At 36.3% G+C, this 27,133-nt stretch overlaps 2 protein-coding genes and 1 long non-coding RNA gene across 4 annotated transcripts; 1 reads left to right on the top strand and 2 right to left on the bottom strand.

Moving 5' to 3' along the window:
• Nucleotides 1–76: 76 nt before the first annotated feature.
• Nucleotides 77–10,951, bottom strand: LOC135695891 (E3 ubiquitin-protein ligase TM129). Of its 2 annotated transcripts, XM_065215103.2 has the most exons (6): nt 10,843–10,951; nt 7,640–7,772; nt 6,325–6,497; nt 5,415–5,604; nt 1,924–2,189; nt 77–760 (listed from the first exon to the last, which is right to left on the bottom strand). In XM_065215103.2, exons 2-6 carry the CDS (start codon nt 7,737–7,739, stop codon nt 509–511), a joined length of 981 nt encoding a protein of 326 aa, XP_065071175.2. In that variant the 5' UTR covers nt 7,740–7,772; nt 10,843–10,951; the 3' UTR covers nt 77–508. The 2 variants fall into 2 exon arrangements, with proteins under 2 accessions (XP_065071175.2, XP_065071174.2); XM_065215102.2 differs by lacking the exon at nt 10,843–10,951 and having other exon boundaries at nt 7,640–7,994.
• Nucleotides 10,952–11,093: 142 nt separating this feature from the next.
• Nucleotides 11,094–20,451, top strand: LOC135695889 (uncharacterized). Its single transcript, XM_065215097.2, has 4 exons — nt 11,094–11,228; nt 14,507–15,116; nt 15,584–16,996; nt 18,943–20,451. The coding sequence occupies exons 1-4, from the start codon at nt 11,166–11,168 to the stop codon at nt 19,134–19,136; spliced, it is 2,280 nt and encodes a 759-aa protein (XP_065071169.2). The 5' UTR covers nt 11,094–11,165; the 3' UTR covers nt 19,137–20,451.
• Nucleotides 20,102–25,917, bottom strand: LOC135695893 (uncharacterized). The gene is made up of 2 exons (XR_010517310.2): nt 24,020–25,917; nt 20,102–23,629 (listed from the first exon to the last, which is right to left on the bottom strand). It is a non-coding gene; the product is annotated as an uncharacterized LOC135695893 (long non-coding RNA).
• Between the last annotated feature and the right edge of the window lie 1,216 nt (nt 25,918–27,133).

Here is a 27,133-nt window from a genome sequence, read left to right as displayed (position 1 = left end):
CCTATTCCGTTTTATAGAAAATTGTTCAATAAAATCGCAATGCAAGAAGAGGGTATGTACGAAACTAGAATATGTATACACTTTATAGCATTATTGTTGTAACCAAAAAGAGGGCATAAATTTCATGATTGTATTACGATAAAGCTAGAAATTGCCAAGACAGCAACTTTAACTTCATGCAAACTAATATTTGCTGTAAATTCACGCAGATACATTGAAAACGATGGAATATACAGGGTACAGCCATTAAAATTCAGCAAAAGCGAATCCTGATAGCCTTCCAGCTTTAACTTTGCACTAACTGAAACAAAACTCAACTAATCTTACATGCCTCAAAATTCGGATGAAAAGCTCGACCGAATCTTGAAATGTATATTTTTTCTAGTTTTATTTGAAAGTGTTCCTCTTACATGTCCCTGTAATAAAAAATGATGCCCCATTTCTGCCATTCCTGCCGCCCTTATTCACAAATTCTTACGCCCCTGTTCGCAGTATTCCTTTACATACCTTAATTCTCGATGAGACATACATCGAGCATGCAAAATTTTGATCTACAAGTGGGACATGGTGATAAACTAGACATCCAGGATAACGGATCATTTTGGTCTTGCCTACTCGCAAACCATTTACCCATACAGTCAATGCACCACATTGGACGACAGAAACAGCCTCTGCATTCATTTTCACCGGTCGAGCCACAATTCTTCTGCAGCTTTATATTGGCTGGTGTCAGCATACAGCCGATACAAGGTTCTGGGTCCTAAAATAGGTCAGTTACCACATATTAATCATAAAACGTATAGGCTTGACCTCTGGAAAAACGGATTTTGAAATCTAAATATATTCCTAATCATGAAATATTATCCAGCTAAATCAATGCTGCAAGAATACAAACATTTTGGACAAAGTGGTGGGAACCACTAGATCAATCGCCAGAAGCCTAATCGTTTAGTTGGTCAAGACAATGCTTCATCTCGGTCTTTAAAGCACATAGATAGTTACAAGACTTATTACCCTAGATACCTTGATTCTAAAATAAGGAACTGTTCTAATCCTTGAAAAATACAGATATTTTGAACTGATTCATAATCAAATTTCATAATACATTGGAATCAATAGAAAAACCAATTGATCCCCAAATGTCTGATGGCAAATAATTATTTTCAAAGAACACCTAAATACACGAGATGTCACGTCTCAGCATACAGGAAGGCAGAAAGCATAATATATGGCTGCTAGAAGCCAAATCGTTTAGTTGCAAAAAGCATATGAATGTTATTGCGATTACGTTTAAGCCCCTCTTGCCTTAGATACCTTGGTGAGAGAAAAATTGGATTGGATAAGTCTTAGGCTTTCTGCTATTGACCATATTGGCTCAGGCTAGTACGGGCAGAGAGATTTTTCAGTCACAGATAAAAGCATAACTGCTTTGGGAGGTATTCTTTACAGCCCCTCCCTCCCCGAAAAAAGTAGAAAAGAAAGGTGCGGTTCATTAAAGATAAGTTTATTAAATGTTGACAAAAAAGGTCTTAAATTGCCAATAGGATAATGTTTTTGCTGTACCAGTATTCTATTGTGTGTGATTTTTTTAAATAAAATCTAATTTATTGCTTCGAGTTGACCTATAAAATCAGAATTTTCTCTACTCTCCGTTGAGCAGTTGATTATTTTCTGTCAATAGCTCTAATTTGCTGCGGCTACAACTCTAACATCGATTTTGAGAGATGTGGGGGAGTTACGATCAGTTTCTTGCATTTTTAAAAATTAAAGTTGGTCACAATAAGATTGTAGATACAGCTGACACAGCAGCATCTGAACCAAAAGCTTTCAACAAAGGAAAGAAAATGCATGGAGAATCATGACGTTGCTTGGGGGCAATAGAAATTAGAAGTTTCATTATGTTTTGAATTTAACGATACTTGCCGGCATTTCAGATCCAAGTCTATATCTTCCATTTGCACGAACCTGCTCCTTGAATGCATCCACAAACCTGTCACTCAGCGACTGGTGGATGACAATATTTCTGGCATTTCTGAGTGGAGCCTGGAGACGATCTTTAAGTTCTCCATAATCAAGAGAATTCAGTCTCAATGTAAATGGCTTCACTGCTGGATTGATGCTGTTCACAACAATTGATATGTACTGTGTTGGTTGGTTGGTTTCATGTGAAAATGCAAACTGGTCACTGGCTGCGATTGAAAAATAATTACACTTGTAAATTCTTTTTTTTATATGCTCATAAAATTTACAATGATAATAAATTACAATACAAAAGCCTAGGGAGCATCGAAATGCATAACAACCCTCCTATTCTATCATATACGTATATCAAAGGGGGTCTATTATAGGTTTGGGGCTTCACGGCCCCGACCCTGTTAACTGCTACGTGCTGCCTACGGTTTTCCCACAAATTGAAAGACACGACTGGCTTTTTGACCCCTTGAAATAGGCTCCCATCAAAGGGATACCAGTCAATGCTATGTTGAAATAAGCTTTTCATATCCATGCGATATATTGCCTTCGAACTTCGTCTTTACATGTTTTTCTTCGCATATCTTGCAACTTTAGCCATGCAAAATCCAGATTTGTAAATATTCAACATGCATAACTTAATGTTATAAAGCTAGGAATTTAAGTAAAATTGTACTATGAAAAATTAACGATTTTATAAACAACGTTTCGAGCGTAGCCCGTTACCAAGTCAGGGTTATGCTCGAAACGTCGTTAATAAATAGTACTATTTTGCTTAAATTCCTAGCTTTATTCTATTACAATGTAGAGCACGCAAGCTAGTATAAATTAATGTCGCATCAAATGAAGGTGGCAATTCATTAAAAATGCAATTATGCTAGTAAATGAAAACATTTTGCATGTGAGATCCTCAAGACAAGAAACAAAAATAATTTTTCTACTGCTTCTGAATCGTCATTCTAGTCCTCTTTAGATGGATAAGCGAAGCGAGAGCTGGATTTACAAGGATTGTAAAAGCTTGAATCGAAGATTCAGCCAAACAAGCAAAAGTATGATTGTTTTATCGATAGCTTGACAATAGCCTCAATGGTTAGCAAAGGAACAGCAATAAAGCCAATCTGGTTGTAGCAAAATTTTCTTTAGAAGCTAACAGTGAGTATACTAAAGAAGGCAAAAACGCCATCAATAGCATCATCAACAGGACATCACAAACAATAAAGAAGGGTGGTAGCAAAACAAATCAAACAAATTTCTACAAACGTGACAGTGCAAGATAGTTTATGGATCCATTGATAAACGAAACTGCTGCTTCGCAACATCATACTTCCGCGGCTATTTAGACGTTTGAAGAAGATGGCCTAGCAATCTACCTAATCTAACTACGACAAAAGCTTGCTGAAAGAATTCCTGGGAAGTACGGAAACATGCTTCAAGAGACAGGGAAAAGTAAGCCAAAACGACTAACCTACACGGAAGAGCAGAGGCCTGTATCGTGTAGTACAATACCCTACAACCTAGGAAGAGAACATTCAGGAATACGGCAGATCCATTGGTTTGGGGCAAAGGGAAAATAGAAATCGTCTCCTTCGTGGAATTGACAAGGAGACGTCCCCCCCCCCCCTAGCACTACATCCCTGCCATTAGGGTCGATAAAGTTCCACAAAAGATAAAAGGAATTCTGACAAAATGGCGCTCGGGCTATAGCTCTGGAAGAACTATTTTTATAACTGGCACAGAGTCCAGATATCAAACGATTTAGTAGCTGTGCGGAAGGCCAATGCATAGCTTGACAAGAGTGTATAAAGTGAGAGGAATTTACCGTTGTGTTGTGAAGATAACTTGATGCTCAAAAGAAAGAATACTGATGCAAAGAACTAGAAAGTCAACAATGGCTTATAGCAGCGGTAGTATTTCGTGAGCACAACTGCGTTTTCAAATGAAGACGGATAGAAATGTATCCGCCTGGCCTTGCCTTTGCATTGCTCCGCTACTGAACCGGATACATTTGAAAACACGCTTTGAAAATAGAGGAAAAAGAAAACAGATCAAAACGAATTTGCAAATACGGAGCGTAAACACCAAAAGACGGGTAGTTCCAAAAACGCAAACAAAGAGGGTTGTATTGCGGAGCAATGTTATTATCGATCATCCTTGCCAGGTGTCTACGCGGATAGCTTTCAAAAGGTTACGTTTTCATATCAATGCAAACAGATCAAAAGATTCCCGCCTACACGGAAAAAAGCGTTATCAAAAGACAACACTCTGATCGATGGGCCGCAAAAATGTAAAAAAATGTTGGATTCTTTATTTGAAAACTTATTTTTATAGAAAGCAGATCGAAATGAAAATAGAGTCAATATGGGAAAGCGTGCGCGACATTTGAAAAATATAAAGTAAATTCTTTAAAAAAGTTAACTGAAGTTTTGCTCCTTCACAACAAAAATGTCAAAACGTACGATTTGAAATCCCCATATGTTGAGCTTAAAGTGGAAATTATAAAAAAATGTGACGACCATTATGCCAAACTCAAACTTGGAAATAGCGATTTGAAAAAAAATTCAACAACGAAATAACTGATGTTAGAATTAAAGGGGAGAATCATTGACATGCAAATATTTGGTACGTTAAAGAAATATATATAAGTGCCATAAGTGTATAGTACAGGACAGTTCTGAGTTGCAACTTCGAGATTCATGCTTAATGAGATCAATTGGCGACTCTAATACAAGGAATCACATCTCAGACGAGAGAACAGTGATGGCAACGGATGAATGTCAGAGCAACTCCAAAGGACTCCCGGGTCTAAGAGCTGCGAAACGGCCTGAAAGGGTTTAATTAGCATAAATAGAAGAAAAAGAAGAAAGTAGAAGAAATAAGAGCAATAATATGTATAGCTTGGTAAATATATTCTATCTCTCAGAATATCAATTGTTTTGTGCACATGTTATTGAAACTTATAAATATTTTTTGTCCCCAATAAAAATAAGGCTATCTTCGAACCTAATTCAATAAATCTTGGTGTCACAGATCTTTGTGTCACTATCTTCGAACCTAATTCAATAAACCTTTGTGTCATAAACCTTTTGTGCCTTAGGTTTTCAACTAAGGCACAGAATGCGCCCTGTGACTAAGGGTCCATAGACGAATTTATTATTCATATAGACATTTGATGGCTCGGTTAGGCCATTTAATTCAACCAGAATGAAAGCTAAAAATTGGTAAACTAGCCTAGATAGATATTTTGTGTGCAAATTGTCTGTAATATCAAGAGCCTAATATGATGTGTAAACTTTCAAAGTTGCACATGGACAACAGTGAGGTAATATGTAAAAATCAATAACTGAATCATTAAATATTTTTTAAAAATGGCTTAAAAAGAAATTAACAAACTACACAACATTTCTTTGAATATCCCATACTCCAAATAACTTGATTGGTCTTACCTGCTATACTCAAATGAGAATCCGTTTGTTGAGAGACATAAACTTGGTATGTTGATGTTTTCAGAATCCAAGAATCAGTGACATACACACCACACCCACCAGAAACAGCATAGAATTTATCTATCCTTCGGAATTCAATGTTTATTTGTGCTGCAACTTCCATCCATGTTCTACCATGACTTGCAAGAGCCTAGAATTTTTAATGGAAATATGACCAGAAATAGACAATCATTAATTTTCAGAGAAATAGCTGTTATTTTCAGGGTTTATAACAAACTATAAACAAATTCAAAAGGATTTTGATTTCAGGCCTAGAAATTTGGCATAAACACTCATTTCCATTATCATGGCATTTCTGCAATCTCCAGCTTTTGTGACTGTAACTATCAAGCTTTCCTATGAAATAAATAATTATAATTTTTCAGCACTAGCAATGATTTTGTTTTATGCATCTCTTTTCATTATATTTGATCAAAAACAACCATGATTGTTTTGTTGATAAATTTTGTATACAATAGCTAAACAGGTGAATTGTTTATGTAGGGCTCAGGGTTCTAGCAATTATTGATTTAACACATATTGTCAAATAGGGAAGACTTCCTGTGGCTGTTGTAATTGTGTCATTGATTAAAAAGACAGATTGCAATATTTGTTTTTGGAAAGAGTTTAAGTTTTGATGCATTCAACCATTCATTACTTCATTGTGTCCTTAGCTATCTGAACCCAAGTTTATAGAGAGATTATTTTTGTGATCAACAAAGTTTACATTAACAATAGTGCAATTTAGATAATCAGACAATCCTGCATTTAATTTTAATATTTCATTGCAAATAAATGGACAACAAATTTTCTTAGACATGTTGCTATAAATGATAAGACTAAATGATAAATGAGTTTTCTATAAAGATACCTTACATAGAGGGTGATGTTTCCAATTATTCCATGACCATAACTTTGCTGTAAGCATGCCACAAAAAGCACTGGATAACCCAATCAGCAAAACAATTGATGCAAATTGACCAGACTTAGCAGGGTCCAGTAGATCCACCTTTTCTGATGCAAAAGCAAGTCCAAAATAGTAACCTAGTAAAATTATTAATGTTTTTAAAGAGTGGTAGATAAACCAACCAGATATTTTGAAAATAGCTTGATAGCTAAGCTTATGGATTTTTCTTTATCATTGCTTATAAGCAAACAGTAAAGAAGTTTTATCAAAAATTTAATTTGCTGCATTGTCTAGCATTAAGGTGTATCACTTGCAACAATAAATTGCAGCATATGTTAATCACAAAAAATCATTAAAAAATAAGGAATAATCCAATTTCTATTTTTGTTTCTGAAATACTAGAGAATCTTAGAGAAAAATGAAAAATTTTAAAGGCAGTGTGTATGTACAAGTAGCATGCTATGGGAGAGGTGTAGCTACAATCCCAGACAAAAATAGTGAGAACTTTAAAGAAAACTAAGTGTTTTCTCTTTCCTTTGTAAAATAACTTACTCCCTTCCCTCGATTCAGTGTTGAATGCATGGTTTTCAAGCAAAAATGCTAGAACTACAAGCTCAATATAAAAGTATCTTAGTCTGTAGATGGAACAAAACACAGAACAATCCAATCTAATTCTGCATTTCAGCAGCAGCTTCATATCTTTGCATACAATTACAATCTTAATCAATATATCAAATAAAATACCATAACATTTAGACTTAACTTAGATTTAGAAACTTTGCTGACTTTGCATGCTTGCCTTTATCATGTGCTTAGTAATCTTGAGCCAAGATTTTTATTTTCTATCTACAAAAACATATGACCTTACATGCCATGCACTCTATGTAATGATAAAAACTGTCTTGTCATAGCACACACTGAATTTTGAGGACCTCTAACTTGAGAATTCTCGAGAAGGACAATTTTTATATTTTTTTGCCAGAAACGTTGCAATGTAAGAGCAAACATTATTCTTATTAATTCATCATAATATGATGGTTGGGCACTTGGCAGTAGCGTGTAGTACACTATTCATTTGATAGACATTGATGCGTGGTTCCCATTTCAAGGCAGGAAGCTTTTGGCAGGAAGAACTATACCACTAAAAAATACCTTCCACGTCATCAAATGTCATCATACCCTCGGTCCTCCTCGCTCGGCTGCTTCAACCTTTTTGGATAAACCTTTGAACTAAATAAAGTCCAATGATTCAAACTAACCGGAAAAAGGAAAGTCCTACCTAATGGAATAAAAGAATGAACAAGTACAGTGACGGTTGTTCTTCTGACATGATACAATATAAAGTCGAAGTCTTCACTGCCCAGATACGATGAGAACATGGTTTGAACAGTTAGGCCAGCTGTCTCGAACTCCTTAGGAGACAAGATAAAACAGATTGCAATTACAGTATACACCAGTGTAAAGAATATCTCAGGCTCCATGATTTGCAGCCTATTCTGAAATCAATGGGCGTATGTAGCCGACTCTTGAAAGATAAAAATGATACAAATTCTTGATGAATTAATATTTCGCGTGGCTACCATTTCCCATGTCGAACAAGTTGTTGTCGTTTTGTCTCGTTTCCAAGCATCGAATGCGTAATGTGGAGATGTTGTGGATGTTATATATATGTTTACCATTTATTTCCTTTCTATCAATTTGTCGTAGAATTCTAAGAAGACTGCTCTGGGCGTAGCGGATTCAAAACGTTTTACAGGGGCTTGTTGTATGGATCTGGTCCGAGCCCTTAAATGCAATAAAGGTTTGCCTGGTTAGGGGTGCTGCACTGCAGCCCTCCGAACCCCTTTTGCCCCCTACGGACTCCCGCTTTTATTTTTTTCGTCTCGCGCTCTGAAAAAAATATGTACCTAGTTTCTAACGAAGGTTACTCTTAACGCCTAACACAGGGCAGGTGAAACGTATTTGAAAGTGGAAGGACCAAAATATTAAAAGTGGAAGGCGCCATTTTTTGTCGAAAAGAAAATTTTAGAAATCTGGTAGTTCAGGGATGGCCAAAAACTGCATGTTTTATAGATTTTGACCATATCCGAGATAATATTGTCAAGCTTTCTTTCATCATTATATCGCATAATTTATCTATATTCTTATGTTGACATCAAGTAGGAAAGATCTTGAAAATTTTTAGAGTAACCATTTTAGTGCAGCGAGTATAATGTTTTACATTAAGTGAGGACACAAAATAAGTTTGAGAAGAGACATAGATAAAACACAGTTTGCAATAACACATGAACATAAGACAGTCAACAGAAGAACTATATGAATTGAAAGGAAAATATCAAGCAAATCGTAAAGGTGGGGTATCATTTTGTCAAACTTTGTAAAGACTCTGATTGTGAAACTTTTTAGGACCCACTGTAGATTCGGAAAAGCTTTCAAACTGGGCTGTTCAAACGGATTTTCGATAGAATTTATCATAACGCCTAAAGTTTCAAAGTACGGCATGCTTTGCCCTTTTTCAAGTATACCTCTAACATTGAATATTTAATATTCCTTCAAAGCTTTCAGACTGGGAAGCTTTCTTGACGATACTTTCAGAAAACAAATCTTCTTATTCCTCGCTTCTCGTGTTCTCAAAAATTTCTTTCCTAGCAGTTTCCTTCAGTTTATACCTGATATTCTTCTTTATTTCCGTAAGAAGTTTGTCTGTTAAAAAATAGACTTTGTGAGCAAGAGTCAGGCTCAGGCCAAACAAAAAACGAATTTCCAGCACCAAGCTATTCTGGCTTTGGCATCCGATCTATATCCTAAAGGTGCTACAATGGCTTTGGTGGTCACTTTTTACAAGGCTACAAGGCTACAATACAACGTTTAACATACGACTTGGATAATGATTCGGCTTTTTCAATCAAATTCTCATGCTCTAGTCTTCTCAGGGGCGGATCCAGAGCAAACTTGAAGGAGGAGCAGTTGGTAGTGGGGGCGCTGAAAATTTTTCAAAAATTGGTGACGAGAGGACGTTGTATATAATAATTACATATCCGTTTTCAGAATAAACAACGTTGTATATAATAATTTCATATCCGTTTTCAGAATAAACAGCAAATTAATCTATCTTTCTCAGAAATTTTTCACTTGATTCTTATTCTTCAAAAGGGGCGCACAATTTCCGAAAAGGGGCACCAGACTTGCTTCAACCCATCGAGGAATGGGTAATTGCCCCTAGCCGCCCCCCTTAAATCCGCCACTGAGTCTTCTAGATAATTTAACGGTGAAGCCGAATTGTAGACTATAGTTTGTTTCTACTTTTGCCTAAATAATTTCTTTGTTCTGCAGAAAATGGGGTGCAAAGCCATGCAGGGTTTATAGCGCAGTTTAAACAAAGATGTTACATTCTTATTTGCTATAAGAACAAGATGATATCTTCCGAGGCTCAATGCTCTTATTTTTGAATAATTTAAATTGATTTTTTACAGCTATAAACTATAAATTAGCCTGCATCCATTTTTATTGGCTTGGTTGTTAAAATCTGCCCTGTTTCGCAATATGAAAGAAAACATTAAAAAATACATCTCTCTCGGATTTTTGGCGAATCAAGCTTCGATGATCAAGTGTGTTCTTATTATAAAAAAAGAGTGTACTTGTGAATGTGAAGTGAAAGCAGGAAGGGGTTATTGCCCTGGAAACGTCACTGAGCCCCATTAAAAAGTAAGTGTCCTCTTCTTAAGAAAACTATTTACATTCGATTTGCTACTTACAATATCTGCGAGGCGCTATATTAGGTCAAGAGCATTAAATAATGCCATTTACTCGGAAAACGTTAGGTTTGAAAAACAAAAAGGAAGGCTGGATGCTTCCCCTTCTTGTGTATCATTTCAATTAAATTTAAAAACGAAAGGGAAAGGGAGTTTGCAAGCGGAAACATTATTTTAACAAAAGAAGAAAATCGACCTTGTTTCTTCGATATCATCGTTTCTGTAGGGAGAAGTAGTTTACTTACCATGTGCGCATATGTTGGTCCGGAAAATGCATGTTTGGGTTGGCCCGAGTTTTGTATAACACTTTCATTGTCAATGACGACATGCGGGTTTGAAATATCATAAAAGCGTACACAAAACCAACCGAGCAAAACCACTGGAACAACATGGAAGAAAGATACGCAAATGACCTATGTCTACTTTTTACCTTTTCTAAACTTATTTGATCAAGAAGCGCTGTTATTCTATGGACTTTCCGTTTGATCAAGATCACATTCAAGCTGGAAACTTTAATTGGCTTTCCTGTACAGGGCGGTCCCCCGATGATTGAAGTGTTTCAATGAGTATAGTTCGACTGTGTTTCTTGGCTGTGAAGTTTTTTGGTACTTGCTGATCCTTGCTGATCCGAGTTGAATCGAAAACTGTACACAAAAAGCCTAAGCGAAACGAAAATTGATATCTGATCTTTGCGAAAATTTCGGTATCAAAATATCTTCTTTTATCTTACCGTGGTTAGTGTATATGCATGGTTAGAGTTGGTTGGGTTTTAGGCTAGGCCAGTTTCAAAATTATCTTGTCGACTGCTCAGTCCACAAGTTGAAAAAGGTCGAGTTATTGCGTCTCGAGTTTGTGAAACCAAAGGAAATTGAAGCAGACTATAAACGTTAATGCTTGCGGTTAAATCGTATTGTTGACAAATGACGTGCTGTTTTGAGCCAGGAAATATGTGGTATACCTGATCTGAACTGGGTTCTCTGTGATCCGACTGACCTGCTTGAGGAAGGGCGAGAAGGAGCAGTCGAAAATAATAAAAGCAGACGGCCGACGAAGATGAGTGACTACTTGAGAAAAGGATATCTACTGAAATGCCCGCAAAAAGGCAGAGCCTTCAAGGTAAATATTTTGTATGATATGGTAAATTTTGTTAGCGTGTTGGTTTCAAACAGATCATGATGTCTGGCGCTGAAAACAAACTCAAATGACATTGCTAATTTTTTTGTTCTCAGCATAATCAAATTAGTTGTTCGATCTTTCCTAGATCAAAAGTTCTTCGAGTTAAGAATAGTCGTGACTGCAAAGTCTTTTGTTGTATGCGTGTCTGCGCCAATTTTGGGTCCCATTTCAGGTCTTGATTCTAGTATACTGCTAGTAAGTTTGTCAATTAATTTTATGCTTTCCGGTGTGAAATTGCCTCATTTTGGTACCAACCTTAGCAGACCCTTCTCTGTACTTATTTGTTTTATCTCTGTGGCCAGGAATCTTATAGAAGAGACGCTAAACATGTCAGCAAATTTCCTAACTTCTTGAATTTTGAAGAGTTGAAAACATGTGAAATGGTAGAAATATTTAGGATCATAGGAAATAAGACAATTTTGCAAACAATAGCCAAAATCAAGAAATTATATCCATAAAGCCAATAAACATTTTTTGTTACATTTAATTTTCACGGAGAAAGGAAAGCTAACCGTATTTTGGAAAGTTGTTTATCAGGCAGCCATATTCTCAGGCTTACTAGAAGTTTGTTTTTCTACACACCATGGGGCTGAGTGTTTTCAGCTGATTATAGATGGGGTTCCAAAATTAGGTTTGTTTGATGTGGGAAAAGATCATGATTTGCTTACTTTCTAAGGCTTATCACTGTGCCTGCTGTGATCTGGTATGTGAACATCTTTTCAGCATTCACATATCAGGATTCCTAAGAGGAGCTTTCATCACTGTCTATAGTTCTTTTAAAAATTATTTCTGGCCTTTGTTTTTTGGGCATGCAAATACAATACCTGCCTAGATAATTATAAGTTTTACAGAAAAGGATTAAATGAAAGAATGCAGAAAGCATATTTCTTCCCAGAATGACACGAAATACCACACAAATACAGGATATATGTATGACCCACAGCATATTTTTGCATAAGCAGTGGCATAATTGAAAACAATAAGAAATGAATGACCAGGTAGCCCACCATCTTGACTTGCATCAAATCCCAAATCTTGTTGGTAACTGGCAAAGATATAAAACGAAAATCCACTGCATACAATATGTTTTTGATTAAAAATCACAGAAAACTTTGTGCTGAATTAACAAACAATAACATTAACACTTCATGATATGATTGTCAGTCCTGATAAGATTTTAAGCATTGGTATAAAGTGATTTAATATTCTTGATACAGGATACATTTATTTCAATACAGCCTTTCAGGTCTTGGGTATGTTATGAAGGTATGAAAACATTTGTTGTAGTCACAACCTGCTAAGTGGGCAACTATTAGGTGATCTTTTTAAATTGATAGTTGGTGATGAATAAGACATACAAGTTCTTTTATAAATGTTTGTTGCCTTGTTCTTTTATAAAGATTCTTGGTAACTTGTTAATTTAATGTGACTTTTTTGCATTATGTTAAACATTTTGTCAGTTGGGTGTCTTAGGCAATAGCATTATTTTTCCACAATTATCTGTGCATTTCAATATATAATTTTGGATATGAATTGCCTTTTTCTGTTCTTTTATTACATTAGGAGAGTAGGACCAGTTTTATTTTTATAAGCCCATTGTGTTTGTTTCAGTTTTACGAAGATATTAACACAAGATGTTTCTTTGTATTGGTCCAGGCTCCCACCTCAAATAACAATCTTTCGAAATTATCCTTTTGTTTGTAAGAAAATTTTAGGACACATTTTTTCTTATCAATGTTGGGTGGTTGTTTCTGCCTCACCTGTACAAAAATAAGGCAAATTAAAAAATAAGCTTTGTTTGAAACAATTGTAAAATTGGCAATTCAGTTTTACAGTTCTAAATCCAGTATTGAAGGAAAATATTTTTCTTAGTTATCTGCAATAATATATGTGTATTTACTTGTTAGAACCTTTTTTCCTGACACCTTGTGTAACTTTTGAGTAAACAAAGATTGTTTAAAGGCAGAGATAGACGGTTAAGTGTAATTTTTGAATTGATATATGTTAGTGTTCCAAACTTAGGCAGGTGTTTGAGGCGATCAAATTATAGAGGGGGCCATAAGGGCCAATTTGTGACAGTTGGAACTTAATGAGAGAAACAGTGACCTGTTGAGGCAAGTTTATTTCTAGGAACTTTCCATTTTTATTTTAAAAAAATCAATATAATTTACCCCCTCCATCTTAACAGTATAGCATTAAATACAGGGCACATTTCTCACTTTGTCTAACAGTGGGGTGGTGGCTCAAATTAGCTAGGGGGCACCAGCCTTTTTGGCACCCCCTAGAGTTATGCCCATTGGCTGGCAAAATGTGATTGAAAATACGGGGGAGGGGGCAATTATATCATTGTTCAGGGGTTTCATGAAGGCCCCTGCCATGGTTGGCAGATAGAAACATTTTAAAAGCATACATGTGTCTTGATTGAGCCTTAATGTCTTTTTGAAGGTCGTTTTTATATAAAGTTTGTTTTATTTTGTTTTTCACTAACAATTTTGTGGTTTTTCATAAAATTTCTTAGCAGTTCCTATGCTTTTAAAAGCACTTTTTAATTTTGCATCTATCATTTTACTAGCATTTAGTAAAAACCTTTTTTTTCCCATCGAGTACCTGTCCGATTAACTCATTAAGAAATTTTACTTGTCTGGATTTTCTTCAAGGAACCCGTATTGTTTTGTAATAGCGGGCTGGTAAATCGGCGCCGTTGCTGTGGCCATGTTTTCATGTCATTTTCTTTAGACTGTAATTACTACCAGCCCATTTATTGAATTTTAAACGAACTCGTTGTTCCAATACGTTGGTTTTCTGACGTCATAACAGGTTTTGTAATGCGAACTTTTCAAGTAGGACCATGCTGAAAACTCGTTATATTGTTTCATCTGGCTTTTATGTGCAGCGCCACCATATCACACGTACATACATGGTTTTCCTTGCTTAAGCAGGTGTAAGAAACCTTGGAAATTGAACTTCTGACTGGCAATTACTTGATGTAATTAGATCTATTTCTTAGTTCAAATATTCACGTATAACCAAGATAAATGCTGAATCCCATGGTTTGCTGGTATAATGAATTTTCATTTGTGGTTTCAATCAGTTTGATCGCATCCTAGTAATTTTATCATAAGTCTTTTTATGAATATCTTAAGCCAACTTTGAGTATTGTTCGATAGCTCTTCTTTATCAGAATCCAATCCGAATCACTTGAATTTTATATTCTACAGAAATGGAACTCTCGATGGTTTGTACTGTACGGCAACAGCCCTCGTGGAAGGGTGCGGCTTGAGTACTACGACAACGAGAAAGCTTGGCAACAAGAACGTGGAAAACGAATAATACCGCTTGTGCACTGTGTCAGCATAAAACCTGTTTGGAACAAAGACTATAACAATGTTTTAGAAATCGTCACATCGGACAAAACATTTTACTTGGGAGCAGGAAATAAGGATGAAGAAAAAGCTTGGTTCAAGTCTCTTTGCAAGGTCGTTTTTGGCAACGCAAATAGAAATAGTATCGTTCAAGTGTTAGACCGGCCTGATCCTTTTGATGTTGGTTACAACAGTCTTGATCGAGGGACAGATACCGAAAGCAACCTTTCAAGGTGTCAAAGCAGGGCCCTGGGGCATAGTTCCCCACAACTGTCGAAGATTATGGGGAGTCGAGAGAAACTTGGCCTGAATACAACTGGTACAAGTGATTTGAATATTACTATAAGCAGCACAGATACGATTCCAAGAAACGCAATTTCATCGATGAGTGGGGAGATATCAAGTTTGGTTTCTTTTGAGTCTGGTTTTGATGATGCAGCGAGCGTTGTCTCAAGTGTTACTGAAGGTAAATTAAAATTATTTTAGCTCTTACGTTCGCGCGTTGGTAATGCTTTGTCGATTTTCATATCACGTGTCTAAAACGTGTTGTTAAATTAAAGATCATGTAGTCAGAAGTCGAAAGTTCTAAAAAATCTATTATTTTGTATCTAGACTTATAAGTCTATAATTATCAAATCTGCGGTGTCCCCACTTCAGTCGTTGCGTTGAGCCTACTTTCTGCTTGCTTGCATATGCTCAGGCATAGATCTGGCTTTTCTTCTCCCTCTTTGTATTTTTGATTATAGAAAACGCTAGAAAAGTTTGAGCAATAGAAGTATATTGAACGGAAACTGAATGCAAAACTATTAATTATTTTCTCAAATAAGTTGTTTACGTTGTTTTTAATGATAAAAATATGTGTACTTTTTGAGCAAATGGTTGATCATCTTCAATAAAAGAATTCTCTGAGTTTTTTTTCGTCTTATTTTCAAGCTATACACAGATTCTATGTAACTGTAAGACCAACTATTGCATCACAAGAAGCAGGCATGACGGGACACTACATGTTGCAAATCACTCCAACGATGCTAACATTGCTAGAAACTGGAACTGATAACCTCATAGCCGAGTGGCAAATTCAGCATTTGCGTAGGTATGGTCGTGGCAGGACAAAATTTTCCTTCGAAGCAGGAGACAAGTGCCAAACAGGAATCGGTGTTTATACATTCAGTACGATGGAAGGTGATCAAATTTTCCACTTGGTTCACATGTATGCTGAGAGGCTTTCATCACTTCAGAGAAAAGATCAAAAAGAAAAGCGTATCTCTTTGCCAGCTGACACTTTTAAACCTCTAAGTGAGACAAGGCTAAGAGCAAAGTCTGAAGGCAAACTTGTAGACAGCACAGATGATGTGTCTGTTCAAGTATTAACCGATAGTTTAGGGCACATCTCCACTAACATTAAGTCTGTTTCATCAACTCAGAATCCTTTCCCGTCAAAAAACAGGGCTTGCACTCTTGATGTGATAAAAGATCACGAAGGGGGAGAGAAAACGAATCATTTGTATGGATCCCAAAGGCCAAGGTCTAATACCGATATTTCAATTGAAAAAGAGGCTGTAAGACGTATACTTGGATCTCAAGACAATAACCCCATTGGAGAATCAACTGAAAGTTTGTTGCAAAATCCGGCCAACTACGATTACAGGAATGGTTTAGAAGCAACGAAATCACAACCAGTTGATGTAGGTCACAAGATAAGGTTGGATAATGAGGAACGCCCGAACAAAGAAGAAAATATTGATGTTAGTTGTGAAAGGAACAGTGAATTTAATGAGAATAAGTTTCAGGAGGAAAAGTTGAGCACTGTGACGGATTACGCACAAAACGAGCTTACAGGTATTGAGAGCAAAACCGGAAAAGATGAATTTCAGGACGAAGAACCAAGGGATATTGAAATGACAGAATCAAAAGCTCCTGCTGATACATTGCTAAATAAAGAGCAAGCTAATATTGATAATATAAACGGAGATACACAAGCATTTGATAAAAACGAAAATGAACCTATTTTCCGTACAAATACCGAAATTGAAAATATAAGTGTGGACGAATTGACATTCGATAAAGGAGTACTTTACCAGGTTGATGGGCCATCTAGCGACATTAAAACAGACACAGAAAATACTCAAGCTTCCACGTATGATAAAAAAAGCGAGCTGAATGAAGAAGATGCCAGGCTGAGATCTTCCAAAAGACAAAGATCAAGAAAACTTGCACAGAGGAACAAAAGCTTTGAATTCGGATCAATGTCAGAGAAAACCTGTGACAGCAAAAAACATTCTGGTTCATTTTCGTCATTTGATTATCGCAAATACAGGGAGAATAACGAACCTGTCTATAAAATCGGTAAGTTTATGTTTTTTAGACTGCTTGTTTATTAATGCCAGACAAGACTCTTTATCTTGTGTCAGTAATAACTTAGTTTTTTGTTCTCAGTGAATTTTCTTCAACTGATTTTGTATTCGTATGTTTACTTCAAGATATCAAAACAGTAATTCCTCACAATGGAACTCAAAAAATAAATACAAGATAAACGCACAAAAAAATCACAAAAGAAAAGGATTCATTTTTATTCAAAATTAATTTCTTCAATGTGCAGTTTTGATTTTTATTTGGTCTGAGCTTTTATGTCTTCAAATAAGTTTTTTTTATTGACATTCGATTTTTGATATGGTATCATGTTCTGCTTTTACAAGTAATAAATTATTTTTTATTGATCCCGGAAACCTAATATCGCCCAAGGAAGACAGTGTACAATTTATTTTCTGTTTTCATAATGTGCTGTAGGGTTTAAGTTTTATGTCTCGGCTTTGATTGTAGAGAATTAATTTTTTCATTAATATATTTTTTATTTTGCGTTTAAAATCCAAACCCGACAATTTGACTGCCTGATAATGCGATTTTGGAAAACGTTTCATCTTTCAAAATTGTGCATGTTTGGACCAACTTTCAATGTCTTGAACTTTTGAGAACAAATATTGGTTAAGCAGACGTTGATTGTGGCTATCAATGTCATCTCATGCCGTTACCGCAATTGACCAATTAAGCGCTCAGGACTCAAATAAACGCCCAGTCCAAATAAGCGCCTACCATTAGACAAAAATGTTCTTATCAGTCCCTCTTGTATTCGAAAAAACTCTTGTATTCGAATAAGCGCCCGTCGTTACAGTTTCAAAAATTTAACAAGCGCCTAAAATTATTCTGAATTTTTTCGCATTAAGTTCGCGCGGTCAGGTGGTTCCATTAAACATATTTTGAACAACACATGGATGTTTTTCCCTGCACGTAATGGAAAAATTGCATCATGTCTATGATCCAACTTTCCCCAGGGTATTCTCGTTAAGCCCCCGTCAAACGAACTGAACATTTCACTGAGCAACACTCAACATTGGCAAACCTTGCTCAGCTCTGCTCAGCGTGCTGCTCAGTGCAGGGTGGTCAAACAAACTGAACATTGCACCCAACAATCAATGAACAAAGAATGATCAATGCGAGTGCCTACGCAATGAGAAATGAAAATTTTGCATAAAACTATTGCAAATCAAAAGGTATTCTTAATGTTGTCGAAATGGCGAGCTTTCATGACGCAATTAAATGGTTTTATTGAGCACAAGGTCAACAAAAACCCTCAATTTTTTTGAATTCACCGCGCGAGCTAGGCATGCGCGAATTGAGCAAAGTTCAGTTGGATGGTCAAACGAACTGAGCACCGCTCAACAACACCCCGAACAAAAGAAATGTTTAATGACTCTCTCAACATTTTTTGTCACCGTCAAACATCTCTGAATAGGACTGAGCAGGGCTGAGCAAAGCTGAGCAAAGATAGAACTGAGCAAGACTGAGCAGGGCTGAGCAAAGCAAGAGCAAAGTGGTCAAACGAACTGAACTTTTTACTGAGCAGGCATGTTGAGCGTTGCTCAGTGAATTGTTCAGTTCGTTTGACCGGGGCTTTACGCGCGGTGAAAGATTTTTGAAAATCTTCAAGTCAACTTTGGCTTGGAATATTAAGTACAGAAAGAGGAATTGTCACAAGATAATGTATCCTTCCTATATAGGTTACTTTTTGCATTCTCTGTATTACACTGTGGTATTCGGAGTTATTTAGAGTAAGGCGTTTATTAGATGAGGCGTTTATAAAAAGAAGCTTCTATGGCAAAGTACTTTGTCGTTAAACACGTGATTTGAGTAGGTGGTGATTGAAGCAACAGAATTGGTAGTTGCAGTCGTGTTTTATGAAATTTGTAGTTTTGCAGGTAAATGTAAGACATAACTATTGTCGTCATTTATTTCAGAAAATGGACCAAGGAAATTACAGAGATTTGCATCTGTAAAGAAAACTGTTGAAATGTACGAGAAAATTTCTTCAGCTGCAACTGAGGCCAGACACAAGAGTTACACTCTATGGAAAAGAAAGTCGTTGAGATCAAGTCAGAAACCAGAAATATCTAAGCGGACAAATGATTCGAATATGTTACAGGAATTGTAAGATCTTATTTATCTTGACACCAGTCTTTGGTGTCAGATGGTGTGCGGGTTTCCATCCAAACTTACACAATTTAGGTATATATATAAATATAGATTATGCATTGACATGAAGCTCTTCATTGTATTTTTAGCAATTTCCTCCTTTTCCAAGATATCTTCCAACTGTCCAAAAATACGTCCGTTTAATCCTAACTTCAAAACTAACAACTTGTAGAATCAGCTGTTAAAATCCACTGAGAGTAGTTATTTTTTTACATGAATTCAAATGAAAGTTTTTGCCTTTTTTAAGCACACCATTCCGTATTGTGGCACCAAAGCAACTTTTCTCACAGTTATGCAGTCTTTTGTATAATATATGTTGTCTTTCATTCCACTCTGAACATTTCATTCCCTTCAAGCTTGAGACAGCTAATGTTCTGTTATAATGTGCCTTCTTAATATTTTAAAGAAACGTTAATATATTTTGTGGAGATTAGATAAAAATGTCTTATTTTAGAGGGAATATTCTGGTATATTTAACCCTAAGAAAGCCGTTATCGAAGCCAAGTTTTGTGTCACCAGGAAGCCGTTTTGACCACAATATTATCTCGAATGAACAATGCGGTAAGGTTGTATGATAATCCAATTTAATCGAAAATTGGGAAGTGACTCTTGTAGTTTATGAGACAATGTTTATCGTTGACTATGTCCTTCCGTAGGGTACTTTCTAGAAGTACCAAGTAATTTGCTTCAATTTATGCTCTGCATATTTGATACGTAAAATTCATACCATTTAAAATCTATACCGCATTGCTTTCATTCTTTAATTTATTTCCTGTGATATGTTTGTCTCCTCAGTTTGTGCACCAAAAGATGCATTATGTCTTTAGAGACATCCTTTTTAATGGCTCCTGCGCTTTCCCCGACAATCATACCGCCATCTACCTCTTCTTAAAGATTACGTTCAATTGGTTGTGGGTTATTGCACCCCGCATCCATTCATGCTTTTGTTGATATAGCATAGTTCGTTAGATTGCTGACTCTGTTCATGTAGTTGTGAATTAAAGTGGTTGAAATTTAAGCAGTTCTCGTTGCATTTGATTTATTGCTGCCGACGAAGCAATAATAGGGGTTTTGACTTTTATTTTAGAGTATCCATGACAATTAGCTTTATATATAAAGATAGGTGACACTTAATGTACAAAATTAGACGCTAGGCAAATAGAAATTGTAGTAAGGGAAGAGTTTACTATGTATGCTGCTTATTGAATCTTAGTTCATTGACATTGTTAGAAGCCTTGTGAAATTATGTATGAAGAAAAATCTTGATAGCAAGTTAAAAGTTAAAAGCAGTTTTCCTTCAAATACATCTCTTTATGTTAATCTAACTGGCTGCAAATGCAGCTAAAAGATGGCTTCTTGGGTTGATGCTACTTGGAAAGAAACTCATGTCGTATGTAGCAATATTAAGTTACAGCTCCTCCACTAATTAAAACAACTGTTGTGATCTGTAGCGTTGGGAAGGGCAATTGTTTCAAGGGCAACGTAAAATCTTTAGGTGCATGCATCTAATGCTGTGATTCTCTGAAAGCTAAATGGCTCCTGAATGGAGCATTTGTCAATGTAAGAGAGAATGTCGAGCACTGAAGGTGCGCAGGATACTAAAAAAGTGAGGAGAAGATCATCATGTCTAGACCTTGTCTTAACTTTCCATTATTTTATGACGGTAGGCAAGTTGCTTAGGCCACTTAAAATGGTTTCCACCAATGCTAGTTCATTTTTAAGGCTGTGTCAAACTTTTTCATTTCGGTGTAAGTGTTATCGTTTCCCAAGTCTGATTTTTTCAGCCTATGCTTTGTTTCAAGAAAGATGAATTTCTATCGTAATGTAAGATAATTTGAAATCGGATTTGTCGATATCTGTTATTCCATCTTTCAGGGAGTATCCTATAGACGCTTTTCCTGGAGTTTCAAATAGCGCTGTCTGAATTTACAAGACCGTGATTAGTGGATAAGATGACACAGTATTAGGCCTTTCTCGCATATTAAGCCTCTCGGTAAAGTCAAATATTATCGGGCTTAACCGCGTATTCTAGAGAATTAGCATGATGACCGTGAAGTTTGTAAGGAGAGTTTACGAGGAGATCTCAGATCACAGACTTAAACAGAGAGTAGCTAAAAATTTTTTTTCGAAACTACGATAGTTAATTGCAAGATACTTTTTCTTGGGTGCAAAGGTGTGAAACGATCAGTGGCGTAACGCAGTGGAGAGGATTACATGTTAGTTTGATAACCAAAGGCCCCCGATCGAAAGGGACCTCAAAATTATTGTCATATCAATTTGCTTTAAACTTCCTTCAAGCCCAGCTTATTTTCGAAAATTTTAAAATTTCCTTTTCAAAAATTTTTTAACTGAAGCTTCTATATAATCTTTTTCTGTTTAACACCATACACCATTATAGGACCTTCTAGCAATACGCAGATAGGCTCAATTTTTGCCCAAGGACAAGGGTGTTACCGTTAGGCCAATGGGAACGATGCTCCAAATTATTGAAGGGAAATCAAGTCGACCATCCTTTCAACTGACAGCAAGAATAACATATCGATGAAATAGTAAAGCAAAATTTGCAAAACTCCCCCAAACATGAACTATTGGAACATCAAATTCATCTCTTCTTACAATTAGTATTAGTAGTTTTGCACAATTATTACCCTTTATATTTGAAACGTCTGAAGAAAATAAACTGAAATAAAAATATGTAGCTGTTAATTGCATTAGAAAAGAAACAGAGCAAAATATTGATCAATAGAAAAGTAGTAATTGGTAATTAGCATGGTCTTTCACCAGGAAAAAAACTTTGATAATTGCAATCATCTTGTTCTGAGTTTGTTATTGTTATTTTTCATACTAGCAAAGAAATGTGCTGGTGAATGTAAAAAACGAATAGTTTAGTAGCTATCAAGAAAGGTGGAAAATCAGGAAGCCTAAAGGACACTTTGAGCCATCCGCTTTTCGAATACTCTATATCAAATCAAATATCTAATATCTAATCTCTAATAAAGAATCTAATCAACTAGAGCTCCATTGAATCTAACGTCGCTGCCACGTAATTACTATTTTCTTGGGTACAGAATTTTTATCCTGTGAAATGGTCAAGTCTCTCTTGCCTGGTTGAGTTAAGAAATTGCAAAAAATTGTGCCAAAAGCTGTCTCAACGAATTCAGTAACTGAACCACTACATATTCTTTCCACATTAACTGAACCACTTGTCAATCAAGCTATAACATTCAGGGTAAAATGACTTTAGTAACTGTAAGCAAAGGGTGTCACGAGTAAAAAAATGGGCATGCCATCCAGGTGTTTCTTATTGATACTTCCAAGGAATTCTGGTCAAGTCATAATAGTGGTGTTGTAAACCTTCTTTGGGTTGGAGTTTGGTACTAAACAATGGCTGAATGTGTAGATTAATTTCAGTACACGAGTTAAAATATGTTTTCTAGAATATGGTAACTATCTGTGTATATTTACCTAGAGTGAATTGATTATTTATATATTTGTGTATGTATATGTATAATGTTTGAATGATTCGCCATACTAATTGTATATAAAAGTTTTAAAAGTTAAAAAGGATATAATACAATGATTTAGTTCAAAAACCAAAGATAAACGCCCCTAATTTCAGTGGCAGGGACAGCATCAAAATATCAAGCTGACCTTAAGTCCATAAATAGAAGACCTTGAAAATAAAAGTAATCTTTTCTTAATCTAAATCAAACGAGAGAAGCATGAAAAAGCTGGGAATTGTCTCTAGAACACAAAGTCTGGCAAAGTGTCTATCGTTCTTCCGGACAATACTCTGAAGCAGTGAAAGCCTTTCTCAGAAAACCTGAAAATATAGTGGGCTTTGGGTGTTGTCCGTGTGACCAGTGCCGCCGAGAGGGGCAAAGACCTCGAGATCTGGGGGCCTCATAAAATACTGAGTTCCATTTCATCAAACGTAGCAGAAGATTGCTCAAAAATAACAACTCGTTTTAAATGACTGCAAGAAATGATGGCAAGAAATATTCTGAAAAGCATTTTAAGCTAATCTGAAGGGCAAGGTTGCAAAAAACATCTGCTTGCTCGATTCCCAGGAGCCCTCTCCTTATAGTTACCTTCATCGTTGCTTTATTTGAGAAAATATACTGCTTTTTGCTTGTTTGGCTTGAATGTATTTTTTCTGCATCACATAGCTGCCAAAGGTGGTAAGCCCCTATAGCTTGAGAGGCCTTGCAGCTGCTCATATTGCATACAATGAGCTGCTTATTCTTACTGGTTACTTTTTTGAAATGTTTTTCAGCTTACTTGATGGAGCATGCGTGCTCATTACATTCTTGTGTTCATCAATTTGTATAAAATTCGCTGCCAGGCTTGATCAGTGCTTCCAAGCCTTTTTATCAAGCAGAGACATCGTTCCACAGCACTCTAGAACGGTTGCTGTCTGGCCGCACTTGTCCCTCCATGATGCGCCAATTGCTGTAGTTAACATACTTAAGGGCTTAGTCATCTAGTAGTTGTATGGGTTGGCTAATTACATACTCCAATTAATTTGACGGAGCCCAATGAGGTTCATTGACAGAGGCGAATAAAGTTAAAGTTTCTTGTTTGAATTAACCTGACTCATAAGAAATAAACAAGATTGTGTTGGAAATCTACAAATATTTTTGACAGTTGTTGTTAATTATAATTAAGGCTATAAAGCATGCACCATTATAATCACTAACAATGGTAAAAACTTGGAGCACAGCACCATATAATGTTCGGACGGCAGGGGTGCTGTATCTTCAAGGTACATAAAGTGTGCCAAGTTATTTTGGCAGTGGAAGCTGGCTTTCCTAACGACATTAAAATAAACATACGTGTTACCTGTGATTCACTATTGACCATTGCAGTCTTCGAAATGTGGCCATTGGGTCTCTGGGTCAAACCAAAGTAACCCTAGACAAGGGTATGGAATCTTCTCTTTTCTTCTGGACGCACACGTTGCAATATTATCACCCGCAAACTTTTTCATCATTACGCTGTTCGCCAGCGAAAATAAAAGGTCCCGCGTACAATTTCTTGTTGCCACAGCTGTAGCTGGGAGCGCCTCAACGTAGCATTGGCTATAGACTTCTTAGTTTATCTGTTTACCTATTCTAATTCCAATCAGTATTAAGCCACCAGGATTTGCAATGTTTATTGCCTGCCTTGAATTTGCCCTGATTTCTTTCAAATCATACAGTGCACCAGCTATTGGTTTTTAAGTCTATTGGGGCAAACAATTTGTGTATCTTGAAACCTCTTTCTTTGGGTGCACTCCAGGGACACGATCTTTTTGATGTATTCAACGCGTAGACTGTGACCAGAACATGTCGCTAATTACTTGACCAACATTCAATTGGGTCCCAACTGTAGTGATGTTCTTCAATCGACGTCCTTCCTCGCAACACCGTTGAGAATTCAAAATTATATAATATCATAACTGGGTTTGAACATCATAAAGCTGGATTTTTCAAATCTAATTCGTTTTGTCTTTTTCTTCTTAGTACACTAGCTAACATGTTTCTTTTAAAACTTACGTGTAGCTTAATTTAGCATCATAAAGGATTAAAAAAAGGCCAAGTAAACGAGAATAGAAAGCTGTAGCTGACAAATTTGTAACGAACTAATTTAGTTGCAAAATAACTGGACAAAATAAATTTCAGGGTTGACCAAAATTCCTTTTTGCTCTTGACCAAGCTATTGCTGGGTCTTTTTCAATTTTCAAAAAGTTCCAAACTTGCAACAAAATACTGAAATTGACAGCTTGAGAAGGTTGAACATCATAGGCTATATATATAAAGAGACATTCTGCAAAACATTAGAAGCCTCTAGGTTACGTGAGGGGAGGGTGTAGCCAGGGTAAAAACCTCAGGGTCATTGAAAATTTCACACCTATAGAGGAGAATGGGTGAATATGGGACATTTGTGTTAGAAAGCTCGTAGCTTTATAACCTCTAGATGGAGAATACAAAATTGAACGGAATCAACTCATATTTCTTGAAGTCAAGAGAAGTGTTCACTTTGTCATAGCTAACAAACCAAAATGTTGAAAACCTTCCACTGCATACTTATTCTTCTTTACGTGCTATCACTCATGGTTGTAGAGGAGCATATTTCGGCCCTTCAGTTTATTGATTACTTAATTTGTTCAGCTGAAAATAAAAATAATGGATATTAGAAATGCTCCTCCGCAACCACAGCCAATATCCGAGAACCTTACAACTTGACCTCAGCCTAACGAAATGTGGTAATGAATTTTTCGCAGTTTTTCAAACGTAACTAAACTCAGCAAAAGCTCAAGTCTTTGTTTCTTGGTTTTAACGTGTCGCGACGTGTTTACAGCAGAACAAGTGCTACCAGCCCTTCAAGAGATGGCTCTTCAGTATAGATTAAGTGGAAATATTTTTGGTAATAAAAACTCGGTCTACCAAAATCACTCACTGGTCCAAATTGCAAGTTTCCGATTCATTCATTAAGGCACCACGAAACAGGAGGAGGGGGGGGGGCACTTTTGACAAAAATTGCCAAGTATTAAGTAATAAATTACCAGTTAAGTCTATTTTTATACCATTTTAGCCCTTCACTTTTTTTAGACCCTCCACTTTTCTCAACGCTCCGCGGTGTCTGCACTCACTGATCGCATTGGAGCTTGGCGGCTTTGCTGCGATCGTAAACCTTTCTTCACCGCTGAACGCCAAGGCATTTTTCAACACTGTCAATGGTGGGGCAATTGCCCGCCTCTTTGTATCCCTGAAGAGAAAAGTACAAAATTTGCCTCGAAATACCTGCATCTAGTAGTAATGAATAACCCAACAAAGCTAATAGTACAAGTAATCCCTATGTCCAGCAGATACAAAGAATTCAAGCCTAGTGAAGATTTACTGATGGAGAAGGACTTAACAACAATTTTTTCTGAAGGCCTTACTTACATCTAAAAGTCGACAATGGCCGTGATGTGACAAGGTTTTAAGATTTTGAATAATGAACATGGAATGTAAAGAATATAGAATTTAGTTATGGTAAGAATCATTTTTGCATGTTACCGATGAACAGTATAAAGTTTTGCCCAAATAGTTAGAAATCCTAATGAGGTCATCAGGCAACAAAATCATTAGTACCTGAAGAGACAAATGCGTTGATGACAGGTTGCCTCTATATACCCGTATACAACTATATGTACCGGATTTGTTAAAGATTTTCACGGTATATCTTCATTAAAGGGCCCATGCCACGAATTTCAAAGTGAGGGGCCAAGTTTTATAAGTCGAACTTGAATTTAGTGCTTCAAAACAGGGCCTCTTTGGAAATAATTTTGCTTACCAGAAAGTAGGGGGCTTGGCCCCTCCAGCCCCCTCCATCCCTCTCCATCCTGTTGGCATGGGCCTTGGAAATTCTTGCAAGGTTGCCAGATATACCAAATTGTCCAGGTTCATCTTAATATAAATCACAAATCCCCATTCTCCTGTTTATTTAAATATACACTCTTTTTTTTATAAGAACATTTTTATAAGAACACGAGCCTCAAAACTGGTCAAAAGTTAAAAACAAATTAAGAACAAGCTGAGGCTGAGCTTCTGTCAAATGCAATTTTGAACAACGTTTTTTCTCAAAATCGAGGATTTTTAGCGATGTGTGGGTGCTTTTTCGGCGAATTTTCAAATTTGTCAGCAAATTAAGGCTGTCTCACTCACTTTGTTGGCAAATGAGGCCGGAACACCTCCTAAGAGCGAAAAAGCTAGCAATAGCACTGCTTACACCCTCTTAATTTAAGAACAAATTAAGAACAATCCAGCCTCAGATTTTCGAAAAAATTAAGAACAGTCAGCCTTAACTTAAATTTACTGGTTCTTATAAAAAAAGTGTATAAATATAGATTTATGTTTGTTAAATACATATGTGTATATACCATATTTATCTTGCGTAGCCTTATATAAACTAATTTCTGCTACAATATTA

The sequence above is a fragment of the Rhopilema esculentum genome, chromosome 14 (assembly GCF_057945365.1).
Source record: "Rhopilema esculentum isolate cy_ngs chromosome 14, ASM5794536v1, whole genome shotgun sequence".
Taxonomy (NCBI): Eukaryota; Metazoa; Cnidaria; class Scyphozoa; order Rhizostomeae; family Rhizostomatidae; genus Rhopilema; species Rhopilema esculentum.
This window is presented reverse-complemented; position numbering and strand designations above follow the sequence as displayed.

Bases quoted from the DNA above. Each gene is read 5' to 3' on its own strand.
- LOC135695891 (XM_065215102.2), bottom strand. From the start codon at position 7,841: ATGGAGCCTGAGATATTCTTTACACTGGTGTATACTGTAATTGCAATC. The intron at 2,190-5,414 runs GTAAGACCAATC...TTTCAATCGCAG, and splicing joins TTCTCATTTGAGTATAGCAG to CCAGTGACCAGTTTGCATTT. The intron at 761-1,923 runs GCAAGTATCGTT...GACCTATTTTAG, and splicing joins GACTTGGATCTGAAATGCCG to GACCCAGAACCTTGTATCGG.
- LOC135695889 (XM_065215097.2), top strand. From the start codon at position 11,166: ATGAGTGACTACTTGAGAAAAGGATATCTACTGAAATGCCCGCAAAAA. The intron at 15,117-15,583 runs GTAAATTAAAAT...CTTATTTTCAAG, and splicing joins TGTCTCAAGTGTTACTGAAG to CTATACACAGATTCTATGTA. The intron at 16,997-18,942 runs GTAAGTTTATGT...CATTTATTTCAG, and splicing joins CGAACCTGTCTATAAAATCG to AAAATGGACCAAGGAAATTA.